Source organism: Globicephala melas, chromosome 7 (assembly GCF_963455315.2).
Source record: "Globicephala melas chromosome 7, mGloMel1.2, whole genome shotgun sequence".
Classification (NCBI taxonomy): domain Eukaryota; kingdom Metazoa; phylum Chordata; class Mammalia; order Artiodactyla; family Delphinidae; genus Globicephala; species Globicephala melas.
In genome coordinates, this window is record NC_083320.1 from 71,651,149 (window position 1) to 71,673,041 (window position 21,893).

Here is a 21,893-nt window from a genome sequence, read left to right on the forward strand (position 1 = left end):
GCTGATCATGTTTATGTTTTGGAGCCAACTTGTCTTGCCCGTCCCTATTTGCACCTGTTCACATTTACACCTAGCAGCTGTCAGTGTTCATAAGCTCTATGTTTACAGAAAAAGGAACATCTGATATGTGTGAATTTGATTAGTATTATCATTAACAACTAATCATTGAATTTTTTTGGCGTGTATAAAATCATCATGCAGGGAAGAAGTTGTTTGTGGTAATTCTGATTTTTGTCTGTTCTCAGAATTGTTATAGGTAAATATCATCTCAGTAAAATACAGTAAATTCATGTTACCCAGTGTGCGTGAACATTATGATGTGCATTAATTGTATATTATACATGATCAGTTTTAAACAATTAGGACGAAATGTAAAATAATAAACTCTGGCGGTATGCTGATAAAGATAGGTTGAATATAATTTTATCATTTATTGCAGTGGCAATAAATCAGCTTGAAATATTTTCTTATAATAATTATAAAGAACTGCTACTTAACAGAAAGTTTTGGTTGATTGAATTCCAAGTAATACAGTTTTTGGTACTTTAGATCAGAATTTCTTAATCTTAGCACTACTAACATTCTGGGCCAGGTAATTATCTCTGGGGGAATGTCCTGTGAAATGTACGGTGTTTAGCACTATCCCTGCCTGGACTCTTTCTATGTGATACCAGTAGCACCTTCTCAGTTATGACAATCAAAGCTGTTCCCAGACATTGTCAAATGTTTTCCTAGTAGATGAGGGGGTATTACAGCATCACCTCTGGTTAAGAACTACTGCTTCAGACCATGGGAAAGATCTCTAATGGATCAAATCATTTAAAATCCCTTCATCATCACACATTTTTCACCCATTCACATCAACTTTTTTTTACTGTAGTGTTATATGTTAAATTTCAGTTGTAGTAATCTTTACCCTACCTGATTAGCTTTGTAAATAAGAAAATCCTGAAGTTATACATTAGAAAATATCCTCTCATGAATGGCCTTAAGCTAAAAGACATACCTACTAATTGATATTCTCCCATAGGTGAGTGTGTTGTGGTGGGGATCATGTTCTTACAGTCTGCTTATTTTTATCTTGTGTCTGGGCTGGTTTTGGCCACAAAGAATTGATTGGATGGTGTTTGTTTGGAACGTGAGATGAAGGTAGTATTCTTAACACACAGAGTAAGAATGAGAGGCTATTACAGGTGTGCAAGTATCAGATCTGGATGCTTTGGCCAGAACCGAAATCTGGGAATAGGTGGCTCTTGGATACTATTTTTATTTTAATGAATGTATTTTTCTAAGATGGTTTGAATAAATGGATTTCTGCCAACTTTTATGCAGTATGTTTGAATGATGAATAATAACTCATGTGATCACAGAGTAAATTTTTTCAACTGATAATTAATATGTTAATTTTCATTTATATTTGTGCTCCAGGTTTTTTTGAAAGTTTTGAGGTAAAACACCTTGCCATTTGTACTTATACAATTGTGAGGCTTTTTTTTTTTACTTGTTTCTTTTATTTTTTTTTACATCTTTATTGGAGTATAATTGCTTTACAATGGTGTGTTAGTTTCTGCTTTATAACAAAGTGAATCAGTTATACATATACATATGTTCCCATATCTCTTCCCTCTTGTGTCTCCCTCCCTCCCACCCTCCCTATCCCACCCCTCTAGGTGGTCACAAAGCACCGAGCTGATCTCCCTGTGCTATGCAGCTACTTTGTGAGGCATTTTTTAAAAATGTTTTTAAAATATTTTATTTTATTTATTTATCTTTTGGCTGCATTGGGTCTTCGTTGCTGGGGCTTTTCTCTAGTTGCGGTGAGCAGGGGCTACTCCTTATTGCAGTGCATGGGCTTCTCATTGCAGTGGCTTCTCTTGTTGCGGAGCACGGGCTCTAGGTGCACGGGCTTCAGTAGTTGTGGCACGTGGGCTCAGTAGTTGTGATTCGCTGGCTCTAGAGTGCAGGCTCAGTAGTTGTGGCGCATGGGCTTAGTTGCTCTGCAACTTGTGGGTTCTTCCCGGACCAGGGATCGAATCCATGTCCCTGCATTGGCAGACGGATTCTTAACCACTGCGCCACCAGGGAAGTCCCAAGGCATTTATTTTAAATTCTTTATTTTTAAATTTTTATCTGAGTATAGTTGCTTTACAATGTTGTATTAGCTTCTACTGCACAGCAGAATGAATCAGCCATACATATACATGTATCCCCTCGCTTTTGGATTTCCCTCCCATTTAGGACACCACAGTGCATTAGAGTTCCCTGTGGTATACAGTATGTTTCCAACAGTTGTCTATTTTATACATAGTATCAATAGTGTATATGTGTCAATCCCAATCTCCCTATTTTAAATTCTTATCATAATTTATCTGGGTAAAAAATGTCAAACATGCTATGCATATACATATAACCTATAAATAGATGTGACTCAGAAATATTTACTTGAAATGAATAATCTAAAAATACCTTTTACTGCCACATATACCCATGGATAATTATATGCACAGACATTCACTTATTAAAAACAATTGCTGACAGTTATTGAATGCCAGGTATTCAGAACTTTATATGCATTATCCCATTTAATCTTCCCAGTTATACCTTCATACTACTCATGAGGAAACTGGAAGTTCACTGAAGTTACATAATTTATAAGGTCATAGCTAATAAGGTTCAGATACAGTTTTTAAACCCACCTAACATCTATTATCAAGTGTCTTGCTGATACAATGTAATCTCTTTCTTTATTTCTTCAAGGTCTAAGTTTACACTCTTCAATCCCAATGCATACATATATATTTTTTTTTAAGTGCTTACTGTATGCCAGACTTTGTTTTTTCTTTTCTTTACTTTTTATTTTGAAATAATTTTAGACTTAAAAGACAATTAATAAGCAAATACATAGTATTCACCTATATTTTTTACCCAGCTTTCCCTAATGTTATTAATTTATATAACCATAGTACAATTATTAAAATTAAAAAATCAGAAAATTTACATTGGTACAATGCTATTAACCATAAACTACATATCTTTTATGAATTTTACCAGTTTTTCCATTAATGTCCTTCTTCTGTTCCAAAATCCAATCTGATCCCACATTATTTAGTTGTTGTATCTCCTTAGTCTTCAACCTATGGCAGTTCCTCAGTCTTTCCTTTTCTTTCATGACCTTGATACTTGATGAATACTAGTCAATTATTTTGTATATGGTCTCTCAGTTTGGGTTTGTCTGATGTTTTCTCATGATTCAACGGAGGTTATATGTTATTGGGAAGAATACCACAGAGGTGATATGCTCTTCTAAGCACATCAGAGGATACAGGATATCAATATGTTTTATTATTGGTGATATAGTTTCTCCACTGTGGTGTTTGCCCTTTTTAATTAGTAAATATCTTAAAGGAGATACTTTGAGACTATGCAAATACCTTGTTTCTACTCAGACTTTCACCTACTGCTTTTAGCATCCTTTGGTGCACATGTATTTTAAACTTTCTCCTTTGAATAGTTCTTACAATATGGCAAGCCAATGATTGTTTTGTGAATTATTCACTGTTACAAAGGCATTGCCTTCCTACCTTTTAACTTTCAAGTTGGTGGCTAGGATTCTTTCCAGAGTTAAGCTTAACAGGGAACAATAGTAAATAAAATCTGAATTCAATAATATTTAACTTAAAAAGAAAAACTTGAAAAGCCAATCCTTGTTAATGCAAGCATAAAACAATCTTCATTCTAGAGTAGCAAAGGCTAGAGTGGATTTGTTAAATTTCTTTAAAATGAAAAGAAAGGTATCTATAAGATGAACATGGAATAGTTGACCAAATTTTGAGTTACTAGAACAAAGAAATACCTATTAAAACATGAGAAAAAAAGTTTTAACTTAAGGCCAGTGCAACAAAAAGTACTTTATGTATGAGACGAATACTGGCTAGAAATATATATCTAAAATTAAAACAGTTGAAATAAAAGAATATATGAATAATGTATATAATAGAACTTCTAAGGAAAATGGCTGCATAAGCCTGTTTTTTTAAAAAGAGGTAAACTTTCCCCACTTAAATGAACAGCAAGAACAACCAGAATAAATGAGAAAACTGCACTTTTACTGAAACTGAAAAAGGCCCCCAACCTCATACTACTAGCTCTAGTTCTACTCTTTTGTACTGCCAGGTTTCAATTTTATTTTACCTTTAAACAGTGTTATAACAAAGGAACTATTTGTGCCTTATTTCTATAGAATAGAGTCTTAAAAGTAGATTGGTAGGGCTTCCCTGGTGGCGCAGTGGTTGAGAGTCCGCCTGCCGATGCAGGGGACGCGGGTTTGTGCCCCGGTCTGCGAAGATCCCACATGCCGCGGAGCGGCTGAGCCCGTGAGCCATGCATGGACGCTGTGCCTGCGCATCCGGAGCCTGTGCTCCGCAACGGGAGAGGCCACAACAATGAGAGGCCCACGTACCGCAAAAAAAAAAAAAAAAATGAGATATAATTCACATATAACATTATATTAGTTTCAGGTGTACAACATAATGATTCGATATTTGTGTGTATTGTGAAATGAACACCACAAAAAGTTAATATCCATCACCACACAGTTACAAATTGTTTTCCTTGTGATGAAAACTTTTAAGATCTACTCTCTTAGCAACTTTCAAATGTACAATAAAGTATTATTAACCATGGTCACCATGCGGCCCATTACATCCTATGACTTAACTTGTTTTATAATTGGAAGTTTGTACCTTTTGACTGCTTCATCCATTTCTGTTCTAGATTTTTAATATCAACATAAACTATTACAATAAGACCAATGTAAGATTGTACCCAAAATAGCTAAGCAAATTAATACAGATGCTTAGAAGTGGTTAAGTCATTATAAATGGATCATACTAAAGACATTTTGAGACCATAGTTCAGACTAGACTCTAGTATAAACTCTAAAATGTATTTGTCTATTTTGGGCAGGACTCACTGTATTGGGGATTACCAGGTCAGATTCATGGATGTTTAAGACCTACAACTATATTGGTATCTGGATTTAGAAGACAGGGTTACAGTTCACTGAGACGTGGTTGTATCTTCTTGATTCATTAAGATAATATGGGTATTATGATGTAAGTGAATAGACCATGAGATGATTTAAGAAGAATAAGAAGTTAATATGCTAATTTTCCTAAAGTTATGGCAACACACAGTTTTATCAAGTTACTGTATTCAAATGACTATTATTATTATTTGTGTGTGTGTGTGTGTTTGTGTGTGTGTGTGTGTGTGTGTGTGGTATGCAGGCCTCTCACTGCTGTGGCCTCTCCCGTTGCGGAGCACAGGCTCCGGACATGCAGGCTCAGCGGCCATGGCTCACGGGCCCAGCCGCTCTGCGACATGTGGGATCTTCCCGGACCAGGGCATGAACCCGTGTCCCCTGCATCGGCAGGCGGACTCTCAACCACTGCGCCACCAGGGAAGCCTTATTATTTTTTTATATAAGAATATTCTGCAAGTCTATTAGAAGAAAATTTGGTATACTTAACATTATTAAACTTATTTCATAAACTGGTATTTTAAATTGTATTATTTTTATTTATTTCATATTTTATCTCTCTGAAGAACATGTATTTCTAAACTTATTTCATATTTTAAAAAAGTATTCCTAAAAGTTTGACTTATTTTAAGTATGTTTAATTCTTTTGCTTAATTCCACTATTTAATATTGTAAATTAACATTTGTCTCCCTCCCATAGATATGGAGTCTGGAGAACGGTTACCGTCCTCAACAGCCTCCTCTGCTACACCAACTTCATCTTCTATACCTTCTGTGGCTTCATCAGTTTCAAAAGGCGGCCTTTCCACTGGAGCTGCTTCACTTAGCTCTACAATCAACCCATGTGGTGAATACCCTTTATTAACTCAATTTTAGAATGCCATCCTTTTACTAATTTGCATTCATAGTGTTTTATTGAACTCTGAATCAAATGTTCTCATTACATCTGTTGATCTGTTGAACAATGGCTAGGTTAAACATTTAGTCTCTGCTTTTTCTGTATTTTATGAGCACACTGGAGTAGCACTGCTTATTCCATGTTTTCTATGATTTTTAGAAGCTTTGAGAGTTTCATTTTAATATCTTCCTTTGACCATTTTAATTAATAAATTAATACATGCAAACTCTTTTAAAACAATGGACCCATGAGGGAGTGAAGAAATATAAAGGAATCCTTGATGGTAAGATAAGGTCCCAATGCCATGGACCATTTGCCCCAAATTTGCTTCCAGTATTCGAAATGACCTTCACCAAACCCCAGCTATCCTAGTTCACAAGATGTATACTAAGGCATATCATTTACCTGATGGAAAATATGTTTAAAGTTTTAAATATTTTGAAAAATATTTTAAGATATTTGACAAATTTTTCTTAAACATGAATGAAGTTTATACTGCTAAAAAGGGAACTTTATTTCAGTAGTGAAAATATCCTCAGTTTTAGTTTTATGTGGAAGGTACTTTTATTTACCCCTCAAAATCACTTTTTTCCTAAACACGTGTTTGGATGTTTGGTAGAATACATTCTTTTTTTCAACCTAAACTTGATTAACTTATTCCTTTATCACTAGGAAGATTTTTAATCTTAAATATATTTTATCTTATAGATTATTTCATATGTTTAAACATTAGAACTAAATGATATTTTACTTTTTAAAAATTAGATTTATAATTTTGGGTAAATGAAATACATAAATATGGAATGTTTGCTGACAAAATACCCTAGCAAATTGTCAAATATATATTTATTGAATTATTCTGATTTTTTCCAATCAATGGAATGACAAGGATGTCATTTTGTCATTTTATCAGAACAATTTTCTAACATTTTCTTAGTGATTATAAAATAACTAAAATAAAATACCATTACATTTAAAAAAATAAATAAAATTCCTGTTCTCCCGCACCTTGTACAATCTTGGTTAAGGCATTCATTTAACAGCTTCAACCACATTTCCCTTGTGTATAAAATGATGGCTATATATAAAATGATGAATGCCTTTGATGATATGCTGTGTTCAAAAATAGTGATACCATGGTTGGCATTTTACCTTGTTTCTTTGTCTAAATGATTGCACACAGCTGTACTTTTGTAATTATTCTTTCGTGCTTTTTATAACTCTTCTCCTTTCGTTTGTGTCAGCTCCTTTCATTGTGTTCCTCCCATCTGCTGTCTTTGTATTTACTTGTGAATTTGTATTTCAAATATATAATATTTCTAGGGAAAGGTCCTTTTTTTAACGTTGAAGCTTTCACTCCTTGAGTACAGAGCCTTGAGTTTTCTGGACCCTTTGCCACCACCTATTTCTCACTTAGTTTTCTGAATTAGTGACACTTGAATTGCTTATGATTCTGAGTAGTCACCTGTTGGGCGCTATTTTTTGTTCGTGGTAGTTGAGAGTTGCAGAAGGGTGGGGTATGCTTAGTTGCTGAATAACATCAGAAATTTCCTTATCTAGAAAGGAATTAGTTTTCGTCATTTATTTGCAAGTAAAATAGGTTGTTGAATTTTTATGTGGAGATACTTAAATTGAATGAAACTATAGTTTATTTCAATGTTTATTCCAAAATGTATCACTTATTAACACATTATATCTTTAATACCTACAGCATGAGTTTTTTCCTTTCTAAGAAAATTATTTTTTGTTTTTAACATTTGCAGTGTTGTGGTTTATGTTTAAAGTAGAGCCTTACAAGGCATGGAGAATGCTCAGTTGTCCTGCATAATTCAGTTTATCATATTTTCCTGTCTTCTCTTATTTGATTCATTGTTTTTGGCCTAGTCGTTGTCTGTAATTTTCTCCTTTTAAAAGTAAAATTATAGAATGATAATGCGCCTAGCCTCTTTATTTTAAACAATTTGAATCTCCTCAATGTTTTTGATGTATAGAAACAACAAAAAAGAATTTTCATATGTAAAATGTCAAAACCTCACCAGTTCTTTAATGGTCCCTTTGAGGACATTCTTTTGTTTTAAACAGTTATTTTAATTGGCCTTTCTCTGTCATCTTCATTAATGATATTTCTGTAGGAATTCTTCTGAGTTACAAAGGATTTAATTCAAGCCTACTTTCGAACTTTGAATGATCAACTAATTTCTTTTGAATCAACACCTTGTCAGGGTCTGGGAGTATACATATGTACTGTTACTATTATGATACTGGTAGAAGATGTGAGACTCCTAGGTCAGAGATTTTATTACTATAGCATAGCAAATAGCATAAACATCATGTTGGCATTGGCTCCCCATGTCTCCCAAGTCCCACAGGGGCAACATGGAGGGGCCCAGTTGAATCTTATACATATAGTGGAGGTTGTGTCACGGCTTAGGCGGCCCACTGCTTTTATAGTAAATGAAAGCAAAGCCGCTCTTTGTCTGGAAGGAAATGTCACCTCATCCATCAAGGTTGCTCACTGCAGTCCTGAGAAATGGCCCAGTTTTAAAGAGTGGTCAAGACCTTGCATTCTTGGCAACAACATGCAGGGACCTTGGAGGACTGTCTCTCACAACACGCCTTTAATTTTATTACAGTAACTTGGATAGAAAATAACACTGCAATAAAGATTGATTAATCTAAGGCTCTCTGCATATAGTGGGTCTTGTCGGTCTTAGAAGAGTTATATTTCTTTTCCCTTTAAAGTATAATTTTTAAAAAATAACTTGCCTACTTCTAAATAATTTTGGACAGCTTTCAATAAATATATTGGCATAATAAACAAAACAATTAACTAAAATATTAAAAGATAGGCTCTAAAAAGTATAAAAGTATTAGCCAAGGAAAGCCACAGATATTGAACAAAAAAATTAACTAATTAGCTGTTAAGAATAAAAAGAAAACATAGTGGGCTACATGGCTCACATACTGGTGCTAGTGAACATATCAGTTCCTGGCTCTGAGTGGTTTGGGGAATATACCACTAGAATCTTTGTATAAAAGGCCGCATGATACACAATATCCTATATGCCAATTTCATAAGTATTCAGACACTATTTCACATATTATCTCTGAGTGAAAGCTGAAGGAATAGTATTTCAGCATAGTTCCAAAATTAAACTTTACAGAGTGGATTTGTTCGAGATTTGTGGTCATTTGACCTAATACAAACAAAGCATAGAACTTTGAGAAATTTCAGTGATAGTTAAACTGTGCCATAGACCAGTGGTTTTCAATCCATTTTTGAGGTAGAACCCGTCAAACAAAACTTGTAAAATGCTGAATGTATAAAACAGAGAAACTGTTTAAAACTTCTCTCATTAAAGCTGGGGTATGCCTACTTTTCTTTTAAAGTTAGGGACTGAATTACACATGTACCTTATGCACAGGCTCAGCGGCCATGGCTCACGGGCCCAGCCGCTTTGCGGCATGTGGGATCTTCCCGGGCCGGGGCACGAACCCATGTCCCCTGCATCAGCAGGCGGACACTCAACCACTGCGCCACCAGGGAAGCCCCACACATGTATCTTAATTGCAGGCCTACCTCTGTAGAACTGTGCCAAATCATGGTATATTGAGGAAATCGCAAGTTGATCAGTCAGGCCTCAACTTAGGGTATGTGTCAGTTATGACAATGATTAACTATGAATAGGAACACATGGCAAATACACGTACCAGTCCATAGATCCGCAGTTCTGAGGTGGGTGATGCCATCACAGACCTGGGCTCCTAATTTTATATCCTGTCTTCTGAGGTATGGGACCTTCATGCTCACGTGTCTTATCTCATGGCTTTTAGAAGGCTGATCCACCTACAGCCCTGTTTTCCAGGAAGGAAGAAGGTGGAGTAGAAGAGGGCAAAATTTGTATGCCAGCTTACTTTGACCCCTTTTAAAGAGCTTTCCCAGAAACCCCATCCAGAGATTTCCACTTAGTATCTCTTTTGTCGGAACTATATGAATGGTAATCTCAGCTTCAAGGAAGGCCAGGAAAATTAGTTTTTAGCTGAGCATATTGCCATCCTGAAGAAAATAGAGGTTATTAGTAAGGAATAAGGAGAGAATGGATAGCCAGTATCTGCTATGGCTAAATGGAACAGAGGGACAGGAGATCAAGCTGGGGAGTAGGTTAAGGTCAGATCATTTAGAACTTCATGCACCATGTTTAAGAGTTTAGACAGAATGATGTATTGACTAAAAGCAAGGACTTTGCAATTGAAAGGCCCTGAAATTGAATCTTGGCTTGTCCACTTATTAGCTATGTGAATTTGGGTACATTAGCCCTTTCTGAACTTCGGTACCTCATCTATAAAATAAATATGATACCCATTTTATAACGATAAATGAGCTAATGCCTGACATAGAATAGGTGCCTAGCAAATTGTAACCTTTATTTTTATTCATACTTGATCAAGTGGAAGGATTTTAATGCTTTGAAAATGCTAGCATGCTAGCAGCATGTAGAGCATCAGTTTGCAATAAGGATGGGACTAGAGGCAAAGAAGACCATTAGAAGGTACTTAAATTTATCTGGGTGAGAAATGATAAGGGCCAAAATTAAGGAGTTATTGGAGATGGAGAAAGAAACAAGGTTCCAGAGATATTTGGGGAGTAGATTCTTATAGGATATAATGACTGGATTTGGGCAAAGGGATGTTGAGAGAGAGATTGAGAGAGAAACCCTGACATGACCTGGATAACTGGGAGAAGGGTGATGTAATGAGAAATGTGGAGGAAGAATACGTTTTAAAGTGTAAAAGGGTCATTTATCTTTTTGCATGTTGCATTTGAATGGACTGTACATCCATGTAAATACTCTTGGTAAATATTAGAGTTGTTGCCAACTTTTGCCAGTTACAATGTTATGACCATCATTATACATGAATCCTGATGCATATGCATACGGTTTTGAAGATGTCTTCAACTTTACCAGTAGTACCAATTTATTTTCTCATCAGCTGTGTATTATAATTCCTGATGCTTATCATTCATGTTGACACTTGTCATTGCCAGACTTTTTGATTTTTGTCGATGAATATGAAGTAGTGTTCATTAAGGTGCCTTTTAATAAGTTTATAGCTTTTGGGGTTTTCCTCTCTTTTGAAGTGATTGTTTAGGGCTTTGGTGCATATTTCTATTGGGTTGTGCATCTTTTTCTTATAGATTTGTGAGTTCTTTTTATATTTTGGATGCTGGTCCTTCTTTCAGTTATCTTTGTGGGAGATAGCTTTTCCCACATGGTGTGTCTTTTTTTATTCTACATTGTCTTTTGATGAAAAGAACTTCCAATTTTAATGTTGGCAGATTTACCAATATTTTTATTTATGATTATGATTTTTGTCTAAGAAATTGTCCTCTACCTCCAAGGTTATGCATATATATTTTTGAGATTTCACTTATCTCTCATTTAATATTACTTTGAAAAGTATATGGTTATCAGATACCAGGCCAGTTGTGATAGACTGAATTGGCTTTTTGGTTTTGGAACTATCACCAGTTGAGATTGTTGTTTGATGTATCAGTGAGTTCAGCTAGAGATAACATAAACCACTGATGCTATTTTAAGCAGAAAGATTTAATACAAGGAATTAGGTACTTATAAAATTATTGAGGAGCTGACCCCTGACCCCCATGAGTGATTTCAGAGCATTACTGTTGAATTGACCTGCTTAAGGAAATTACCTCTAGTTCAGTCAGGACACCATTGTGCTAACTGGTGGCTCCATGGATCATACCACCTCAGTTGCAATCCCGTGATCAAGAACCACTGACATAACAGGCTCCAGGGCTGTTCTGTGCTGCCTGCTAGATCTGCACCAGCAAAAAGTATACCTCATGTACTGCCAATCTAACAGCTTAACTCAGTGCCAAATACATCTGATTGGCAGAATCTAAATTATATCCAGAATACTGGCTGCAAGAGAGACTGGTAAATATACTTTTTAGCTGTTCAGCTTCTGCATCACAGGAAGGTACACTAAAAGGAGGTTGGGGCACATGTTAAATTATGAGCCAGTTATCTATCCATTTCAGCTCATCTGGTGATAGCCCCCCTGCCATATCTCCCCACCTTTGTATTATAATAAACTCCTGATACCTATACATGAACTTTATTCCACCTTCAGTGGTTCTTTTCTTCTGAAAAAAATAGTATTTCATTAGTGCATCTAGTAGCTCATATATACTTACTACAGATCTCTTTTGATATACTATTCTATGTAATAATATAAGTTAAACCAAATAAAATAAATGCTTAACTCAAGACGATATGGCTCTTAACTGTCACAAAAGCAAATACCTATCAATTCTTTTTAAAGATTGCAAAAAACTTTTCAAGGACTCCGTTCCTCCTATACAGTATCATTAATTTTTCTGTATTTATTGGATCATGTCCATTAGTATAAAAGCATGCTCATAGTATCTCCCATCGTAAAAAATAATACACACCAAAAACCCTTGCCTCTTTCACCCCAAACACTCTTCTGGCAATTACTCTGTTTTCTCCCTTACTTTATAACCAAACTTCTCAAAATACATAGTTGTATGTGCTTTATCCTTTTCCTCATCTTTTATGTATATCTCAGTCCACACCAGTGTCACTTTTCTGTCCTCATCTCACTCAACCTCTCGGAAGAATTGACACAATTGACCAGTCCTTCCTTCTTAAAAACCTTTTTTAGGGAAGAGTTTGTATCAAATTGATAATATTTCTTCTCTAAAAGTTTGGTAGAATCCACTCTGAAGTCATATGGGCTTGGAAGATTTTTGTTTTTTTGTTTGTTTTAATGTTGTTGTTGAGGATAATAAATCAGGAGTTCAACATTTTTTTTGGCCACGCTTGTGTGGGTTGTGGGATTTTTTTTTAGTTCCCCATCCAGGGATTGAACCCGGGCCCTCGGCAGTGAGACCATGAATTCCTAACCACTGGACCACCAGGGAATTCCCAGGATTTCAACTTTTAAAATAGAAGTATAAAACTATTCAGGTTATCTTTTTCTTTGTGAGTGAGCTTTGTTAGTGATGTCTTTCAAGGAATTTGTCCATTTCCTCTAAGTCGTTGAATTTACAGGTACAGAGTTGTTCCAAATAGTACCTTATCCTGGGACTTCCCTGGTGGCGCAATGGTTAAGAATCCTCCTGCCAATGTAGGGGACATGGGTTCGAGCCCTGGTCCGGGAAGATCCCACATGCTGCAGAGCAACTAAGCCTGTGCGCCACAACTACTGAGCCTCCCCTGTAGAACCCGTGAGCCACACTACTGAGCCCACGTGCCACAACTACTGAAGTCCACGCGCCTAGAGCCCATGCTCCACAACAAGAGAAGCCACCGCAATGAGAAGCCCGCGCACCACAACAGAGAGGCTCCTGTTCGCCGCAACTAGAGAAAGCCTGCACGCAGCAACGAAGACCCAACGCAGCCAAAATATTAATTAATTAATTAATTAATTTTAAAAATAGTACCTTATCCTTTGAATGTCTGTAGGATTTGTAATGATATCTTCTCTTTCATTATTGATATTAATAATTTGTGCTCTTTTTTCCTTTTATTAATCTTTTTGACAAACTAGATTTTGGTTTCATTGATTTTTTTTTTCCGATATTCTGTTTTCTGTTTCATTGATTTCTGCCCTTTATTATTTCCTTCAGTTTTTCCATGGATGGGATTTCCTCATCTTTTCTCCTAATTTCTTGAAGAGAAAACTTAGATCATTTATGTTAGACCTTTCTCCTTTTCTTATATATGCATTTAATGCTATGAATTTCCCTTTTAAATACAACTATAGCCACCTCCCACAAATTTTGATAGTTTTCATTTCATTATCATTCTAGTAAAAATATTTTCTATTTTCCTTTGTGAATTCTTCTTTGATCGGTTGTTTAAAAGTCAGTAATTTAACATTTAGATGTTAAATGTTTCAGTTGATGTCTATTTTAGTTTTATTGTGGTCAAAAAGCATACTAATGATATGTGCTCTGTTTTTTGGCTTCCCACTGCCACTTTTGCAGACTGGCCCCCTGTGGGTCGCGACCTCTGTGCCTGTGAAAGTTGTTGGGTCAGCCAACTACGTGGCAGAGATGCTTCTCTCTCTCTTTGTGGTTTCCTTGCTCCTAAGATTACCCCTTGATTTCCAGCTGCTCTGCCAGCTTTCGACTCTGTTCTCTGACACTTCAGCCTTTCTAATCAAGGTGAACGTATGCACTCAATTAAGGAATACATCAAGTTAAACAGATCTGCTGTGTGTAGCTCCGACTTTCTGTACGTTCTCTCCTGGCTATGTTGTGGTGCCCCACGCACAGTGTACTTTTAGCTAGGCACTTGGAAAGTTTAATCTCTGAATTTGAGTCTCCTTCTTTCTGTGGTTTGATCACTGCCAAGATTTCCCCTTTAAATTTCCTGATTTCCTGATGTTTTCTTAGCCCTGGAGTCTGACCTCTGGCACCTTTAGTTGATAAGCCTGTTGTTTCATCTTCCACTGTTTTCTGGAGTTATAGCTGTGAGGTTTAGACAGCAGTATCAGACCAGAAAGCCACAAAGTCACACTTCTCACCCCTTCTTGTTACCATTTTTTCTAGATTAAACCTTCCCCTGACTTTTCTCTGCTTTTGGATGCTTTGCAGTATCTTTAGTTTTGTTGTTGTTGTTTTTTGATATTTATTTGGCTGCACCAGGTCTTAGTTGTGGCATGCGGGATCTTTTAGTTGCTGCATGCAGGCTCTTAGTTGTGGCATGCGGGATCTAGTTCCCTGACCAGGGATTGAACCCCCGGGGTCCCTGCATTGGGGGTGTGGAGTCTTAACCACTGGACCACCAGGAAGTCCCTTGTTGTTGTTTTAAATCACATTTTTAAAATTATTTTCTGTGGATGATTTGTGTGGCCACTTCACTACTACTCCACCATTACCTGAAGTTGTCCCCCGTAAAACGAATCACTTTCTTTTTTAAAAAAATTTTCACCTGAGACTCCAGGGGTGACGTGATACAATCTAGCCAGTCCAAACATCATATTTCCCACACAATGATGGTTAAGTGATTGGTTAAGGAAGGCACATGAGACTAATCAAAGGCAGAGAGATTCTGTTCTAGGATTTTTACTGGGACTGGTGAGGGAGGATACCCTTTTGTCCCACAAACCTAAAAGGAAGGGCCTATCTGAGGAAGTAGAGCCAAGAGACGAAAGAGAAATTAAGTCCCAGTAAGCTTTCAGCCAACCTTCTTTATCTGAAGTGTGCCTTTTCCAAATGCTCGTATGTTATGTGAATCAATACGTTTACCTTTCACTTAGCCATTTTGAGCTGGATGTTTTGTACTTTTCAACCTAATTGATATACCCTCCATGATCGAATCCCAACTCAGGGTCTCAACCATGTTCTCTCTTTGTCTTAGAGGAACTGCATAAGGCTGATTTTCATGCTTTGTCTCAGGTTAAGTGTCCTGAGACATTAGAGAAGTCTCCTCTGTTCATAGTGTCTAGGTAATTGCTCTACTATTACCTGTTTTTGCACCTAGTAATTTCCTCCATAATACTCTTAACAGTTTATAATTATAGATTTGGTGTTGTTTTACTTATTTGTCCCTTCTTCTACATTTAAAAGGCAGGGACCATATGGTTTTTTTAATTGATATGTATCCAGTCAGTGCCTGGCACAAAATATATGCTCAAGAAACAATTGTTGAAGAAAGGGAGGGAAGGAGAGGTGAACTCTCAGGAATAGGACTTGCAAATTAAATGATAAATTTACTCTAATTAATAAGTTTTCTAGGCTGTATTATGCTTTGCTCTGGTAATACCAAATAACCGTGCTGATTTTAGTTAGAGATGGGCATTATAAGCCACAGGGTAAAGAATCTTAAAAGATCAGACCTTACTGACGAGGCATTGAATAAATAAACCCTGAAAATACAAAGTTATTAATTAGAACTTCTTATTTAAAAGATGGAGCTTACATTTACAGTCAATAGAGAATTGTCAAGAGAATGAGATAGGCTTATTCTTGAGGGTTTGGATATAAAGCCAAAGTTCTAGTCTCTTTGAGTATTTATATTATAGTATGAACTATTATAACAATAATTGTTTTTTAGTTTTCTATATTCTAGATATCTCTAAGTCACAAATAAAGGCCCTGGAATGTTCAACTGTCTAGCTTTTTTTGCCTTTCAGTAGATTTATTTAATGAAGGGTTTGATCACAAGGCACCAGGTATTTTTGAAATATATTTTACCTAACTTTAAAAAAAAAAAATTATTTATTTATTTATTTATGGCTTCTTTGAGTCTTCGTTGCTGTGCGCAGGCTCTCTCTAGTTGTGGCGAGCAGGGGCTACTCTTCCTTGCAGTGAGTGCGCTTCTCATGGCAGTGGCTTCTCTCATTGTAGAACACGGGCTGTAGGAGCACGGGCTTCCGTAGTTGTGGCATGCAGGTTCAGTAGTTGTGGCTCACAGGCTCTAGAGTGCAGGCTCAGTAGTTGTGGTGCGCGGGCTTAGTTGCTTCGTGGTATGTGGGATCTTCCCAGACCAGGACTCAAACCCGTGTCCCTTGCATTGGCAGGCGGATTCTTAACCACTGCACCACTAGGGGAGTCCTTACCTAACTTTCATGAGTAGAACTTCAGAGTTTTAATTAGAATTTTATAGGTAAATTACTAAAGAAAGGTAATGCCTTCAAATCAACTAAGTAATCTTAAAAATGAACTTAGGGTTATGGATAAAATTGTTTCTTCCTCCCCCCAAAAATATGTTGAAGTCTTAATCCCTGGTTCCTCAGAATGTGACCTGTTTGGAAATTGGGTCCTTAAAAGAGGTAATCAAGTTAAAATGAGGTTATTAGGGTGAGCTCTAAACCGAAATGACTGGTATCCTTATTAAAATGGGGGAATTTAGACACAGAGATGTGTACAGAAAGAAGCCCATGTGAAGACATAGGAAAAAATGCCTGAGGTTACCAAAAGTTAGGAGAGAAGGATGGAACAGATCCTTCCTTAGTACCTTCAGAGGGAGCATGGCCTTGCCCACACCCTGCTTTCAGACTTTTGTAGCTCCAGAACTGAGCCAATAAATTTCTGTTGTTCTAAGTCACCCAGTTTGTGGTACTTTGTTATGGCAGCCCCAGCAAATTAATATATGACTTTTATTTTAATGCACATTTTAATGCACTACCATTTTTGATCATTAGCTGTACTTTGCAGGTTGTAAACTAGAGGCTGATTTTGCAATGCTGTAAAAATATGCTGATCGTTTAAAGAACTAGAGAAAAGAGTTTAAAGACATGTTGCAACAAGTTTATGTAGCAATGAAAGGTGTGTTTTTCAAAGTTGGTTTTAGTAATTTTTGTTCATTATGGGAAAACTAAGACTTCTTTATTGAAACATAAGTAAAATAAGATTTTAGAATTAGATTGTTTTCACTGTTATTTTTTATATTTCATTATAAAAATAAAGTACATCTATATTTGAATATATAAAATATAGTGTAATTTTAGTATTTTAATCTGTGAACTCTAAATTCTTTCATTAGATCTAACAAAAATGCTTTTTTACAAAAGAGCAGCTACTCCTATCTTTGAAGAATAGTCATTTGCCTGAAGATTGATACATATTGGCTGAACTGAATCAAAATCTTGTTCACCATGTTCAGTGTTATGTAGAGTAGTAGATTTTGTTCCCAAGGCTACCTAGACTTTTTTTTTTTTTTTTGGCTGTGTTGGGTCTTTGTTGCTGCGTGCAGGCTTTCTCAAGTTGAGGCGAGCGGGGGCTACTCCTGCTGCGGAGCACAGGCTCTAGGCGCGTGGGCTTCAGTAGTTGTGGCACACGGGCTCAGTAGCTGTGGCTCACCAGCTCTAGAGCGCAGGCTCCGTAGTTGTGGCGCACGGGCTTAGTTGCTTCATGGCATGTGGGATCTTCCCGGACCAGGGCTTGAACCCGTGTCCCCTGCAATGGCAGGCGGATTCTTAACCACTGCGCCACCAGGGAAGCCCTACCTAGACTTTTAATGATTTTTTTTTTCTAATGAAAAGACTGTTTGAAAGGAAATTAGTAACTTTATATTGAATCCTGGCAGATACTAACTTAACCGAGTGATCAAAGTTAATATCACCAGCACCATATAGCAACATCACAGACCCCAGATATGTTGTGCTGAGGACACATTGGGTACTCTTCCCAATCATGTTTAATTAACCTCTTCTAATCATGAGAAAGCATCAGACAAACCCACGTTGAGATACATTCTACAAACTACCTGACTAGTACTCTTTAATGTATCAAGGTCATGAAAGACAAGACTGAGGAACTGTCACAAGTTGGAGAAAATTAAGGAGACACAGTAACTAAATGCAGTGTGAGATCCTAGATTGGATCTTAGCACAGGAAAATGACACTAGTGGAAAAACTAATGAGATCTGAATAAATTCTTTATTTTAGTTAATTAATCAGGGTTAACTTCTTGGCTTTGAAAATTATTTTTTATCATATAAGATGTTAACATAGGGGAAGTTGGAACTCTGTACTATTTTTGCAACTCTTGTAAGTCTAAAACAATCTCAAAGCAAATACTTAAAAATAAAATGAAAGACTTTATTTCCATACCATGCTTTTCTAATGTTAAAATGTAAAGGTTAACTACTAAAAAGTTATGAGAATAAAGGAATGAAATGAAGATTATTGGGGGGAATATTTTGTCACCATTTGCTATAGAATTCTTTCTGTTTGTTCTTTAATCAAAGTTCAAGTTTGTAGAATTTGTACATTGTGAGTTTCAGAATATTTAAACATTAATGTTTAAGAATTTTAATATATGGGCCAATAATTTGAGCATTTCTTTAATTTACAGTAATTTCACTTTGTTTATTACACTCGGTTATTACTAGTGTTAAAGTACTCTTGTAACCTATATTTGAATGTGCTACCATTTTTCATGATTAACCATACTTTGCAGGTTGTATACTAGAGGCTGATTTTGCAATGCTGTAAAATGTGCTAACAGTTTAAAGAACTAGAGATAAGAGTTAGAAGACATGCTGCAACAAGTTTGTGTAGCAGTGAAAAAGTAAAGGCATTTTTAGCACACAAAACACAGCATAGGTAGAATTCTGTCATAGTAAGCAGTCTCCTTGATTTTTTAAAAAAGATTAGATACTTTAGGATACTTATTCCTTATAATCATTTTGTTTTAATTTGCTATTTGGGTTTTTCCTTATTGATAGGAGATTTGTCCACTGGTAGTGTAGGTTCAAGACATTAGTACAGTATTTATATTATTTTGTTCTTGTGGGAGGGAAAAACCCTTATTGTGTCGCTACGTGAAGTTCATTAATATTAATAAAGACACTTGCAGTTACCGTGCATTGCTACTGAGACACTGGCATTTTGTGTAACTGCTTTTAATCACTTACATATAGATTGGCTAGTACAATCTGAAAAGCTCTGCTAAAAAGTAGTCAGCTTACTATAACGTAAGTTGAGGATTTAGACATTACAGACATATATTTTCATTATGCAGTACACGCACATTGTTACCTGTCAGTTAAAATGGAAACTAATAAAAGTTGCATCTATAATATTGAAACTACGCTTGAATGTTAATATCTGTAAAAAAGAATAATTATGGTGTTCTAAAACTGTTTTCATTTTATGATGTAATTTATCAGTTTGCAAATGTGTTCTTTGAGCAAAATTGAAGAGTTTTAATCATAACACGTTTTTATTTGGGAGGATCTTCTGATATTAGGTATATTAATGTAGAAAAAAGTTACTTCTCCAAAAGGAGGGCATGCTAACATCCAAATAATTTTATTTTTGTAGTCATAAATCTAATAGAGCTGGTTTGGCTTGTGTTGTCTTTTGTTTCCTATAAGAAGATATTCTGCCCTTTTGTTAATACAGAATATGCTTTGTTGTAAATGTAGTTGTAGAGTTCACTGAGTCATCTCCAGTCTGTGATCAAAAATCCCCTTGTGAACAGTGGCTTGAAGTTTCAAGACAGTTGGAGAAGGCGAAGGGCATTGTCCTGGCAATGAAACCAAAGGATGTAACCGAAACAGCACCCTCTTGCTGTATAACAAGATTAAAGCCACAATATAGATGTCATTAAATTAGCTTCTAATTACCCAAAGAGCTTTTAGTAACATTGTGAATGCTTTTTATAATTGGAACAGAGAAAAAATGTGATATATTGTTATCACTTAAAAATGACTCCTGGTTATTCTAGCTTTTTAAAGGAAGAGAGAAACAAAGAATTGAAAACTACCATTTTAGAGTTATCCACAGCAGGTATTATTATGAAGTATTATCCCTGCAACTGCTAACAGTTTGCTTTATACAGTGTTTTGTACAGAGTAAAAATGATTAAGAAATGATTCTTTCCTTTATAACCTTATACTCTAGTAATGGTATGATGAAAGATTGTGAATAATCATGAATATTCAAAGGAGGTCCAAAACATATCTGTCTGGGAGATTCAGGAATACTTCTTGGGCAATATTTTTTTGAGATGATTATGAAAGGATAGTTAAGGTTATAAAAGGCAAAAGAAGTCAAAGAGCATGTTATATAAGCATGGAGGGTCTGAAGAAGAAGAAATAATGTGACCCAAAATACAACAGTGGGAAACATTCATTAAGCACCTGTTATATTTCAGATTATGCCAGATATTGGGGATTACCGAGATGAATGAGATTCAGTTTTGCTCTCAGGGAGCTAAAATCCTAGTTTAGAATTCATGTGCATAGAAGTGATAGTTAAAATAGTGGAAGCCCATGAAATGACTGAGGAAGAAAATATAAAGAGGAAAAAAGAGACAGTTGGACAAAATCTTTAAGAATCTTACATTTAGAAAAAAGAAAACCCAGTAAAGTGGACAGTAGTATTATGGAAAAATATAGTTAAGAAGAACATCAAAATAATTCCATGACCCAGAGCTTAAGGATAAACATGGGTTTTAATAAGGAAGAGGTAATCAGCAATGCCAGATTTATAGAGACAGGTTAAAAATGAGAAGGGCAAAGATTAATGGAATCTAGTGGTTAGGAAAACTTAAGTTCCTTTACAGACAAAATGGAAGGGAGGCTTGGACTTGGCACAGCTATTAAAGATTCTGAGAAGTGAGGAGGAAGTAGACATACAAGTGTAAGAATTTTCTTTCAAGGTTAACAAGGAGAGATGCCGAGATGGGATTGAGAGGGAAGGAGATAGATAGGGTCAAGGGACTGGTAGAAGATTGAGAGAGACCAACGGTCATGCTGAGAAATAAGGAAACGGAAATGTGGAAACCATGGTTAGAGTAAAATTTAAGAATTTAAGAACTTGGAGGTGGTAGAATTTTATGTGATCAAATCCAACATGTGGCCTAAATGGAATCAAGGAGAAATAAAAGGCCAAATGGTAATTAAAAAAAAAAAAATTAGGACCCAGGGTTGGTGACATGTAAGGCAAAAGGAAACTAGTAAGAATCATCCTTGCAAGTTTATATGAAAATTCAGGACAACTTCTTATTCTGATGAAGCCCTTTGGAATCAGTCCCATGGATGTGCCTCTTCTGCTCTTAATGAGTAATCAATTCACTCAACAGGTATTTATTGTATATCTACTATGTACAAGACACTGTTTTAGGTATTTGGGATCTGTTACTAAGTCCTGTATGTGACAGTACCAGTTTATAATATTAAAATATTAACTAACTTGTTTTATACATTGTGGTATGAAAAACAGTCTTACACTATTTCAATTATGTTCAAACCATTGAGTTCCTTAAGACTAGGGATTATGTCTTATTCATCCTTGTATGCTAATTACTAAACGTAGCACCTGGTGCTTAATAGATATGTTCATGAAATGTGTGAATTATGGAAACTGTTGAATAAAGAACAGTAATTCTGGAAGGTTTTTACATGGAATTAGTAGCTGGCTTTTTTTTTAAAGGCAGTGGC

The 21,893-nt window shown here is 35.9% G+C and overlaps 1 protein-coding gene across 24 annotated transcripts in view; it reads left to right on the top strand.

Annotated features, from left to right (window-relative positions):
• BAZ2B (bromodomain adjacent to zinc finger domain 2B) overlaps positions 1 to 21,893 on the top strand; it is a 382,320-nt gene that overhangs the window by 245,346 nt on the left and 115,081 nt on the right. For 23 of the 24 annotated variants that reach the window (XM_060302371.1, XM_060302369.1, XM_060302379.1 and 20 more), the window contains one exon: positions 5,742 to 5,888. In XM_060302371.1, the coding sequence (XP_060158354.1) occupies positions 5,744 to 5,888 (145 nt within the window). In that variant the 5' untranslated portion in view covers positions 5,742 to 5,743. Of the gene's footprint in view, positions 1 to 1,428; positions 1,449 to 5,741; positions 5,889 to 21,893 lie in introns of those variants that run through there. The other variant, XM_060302376.1, reaches the window with a different exon arrangement.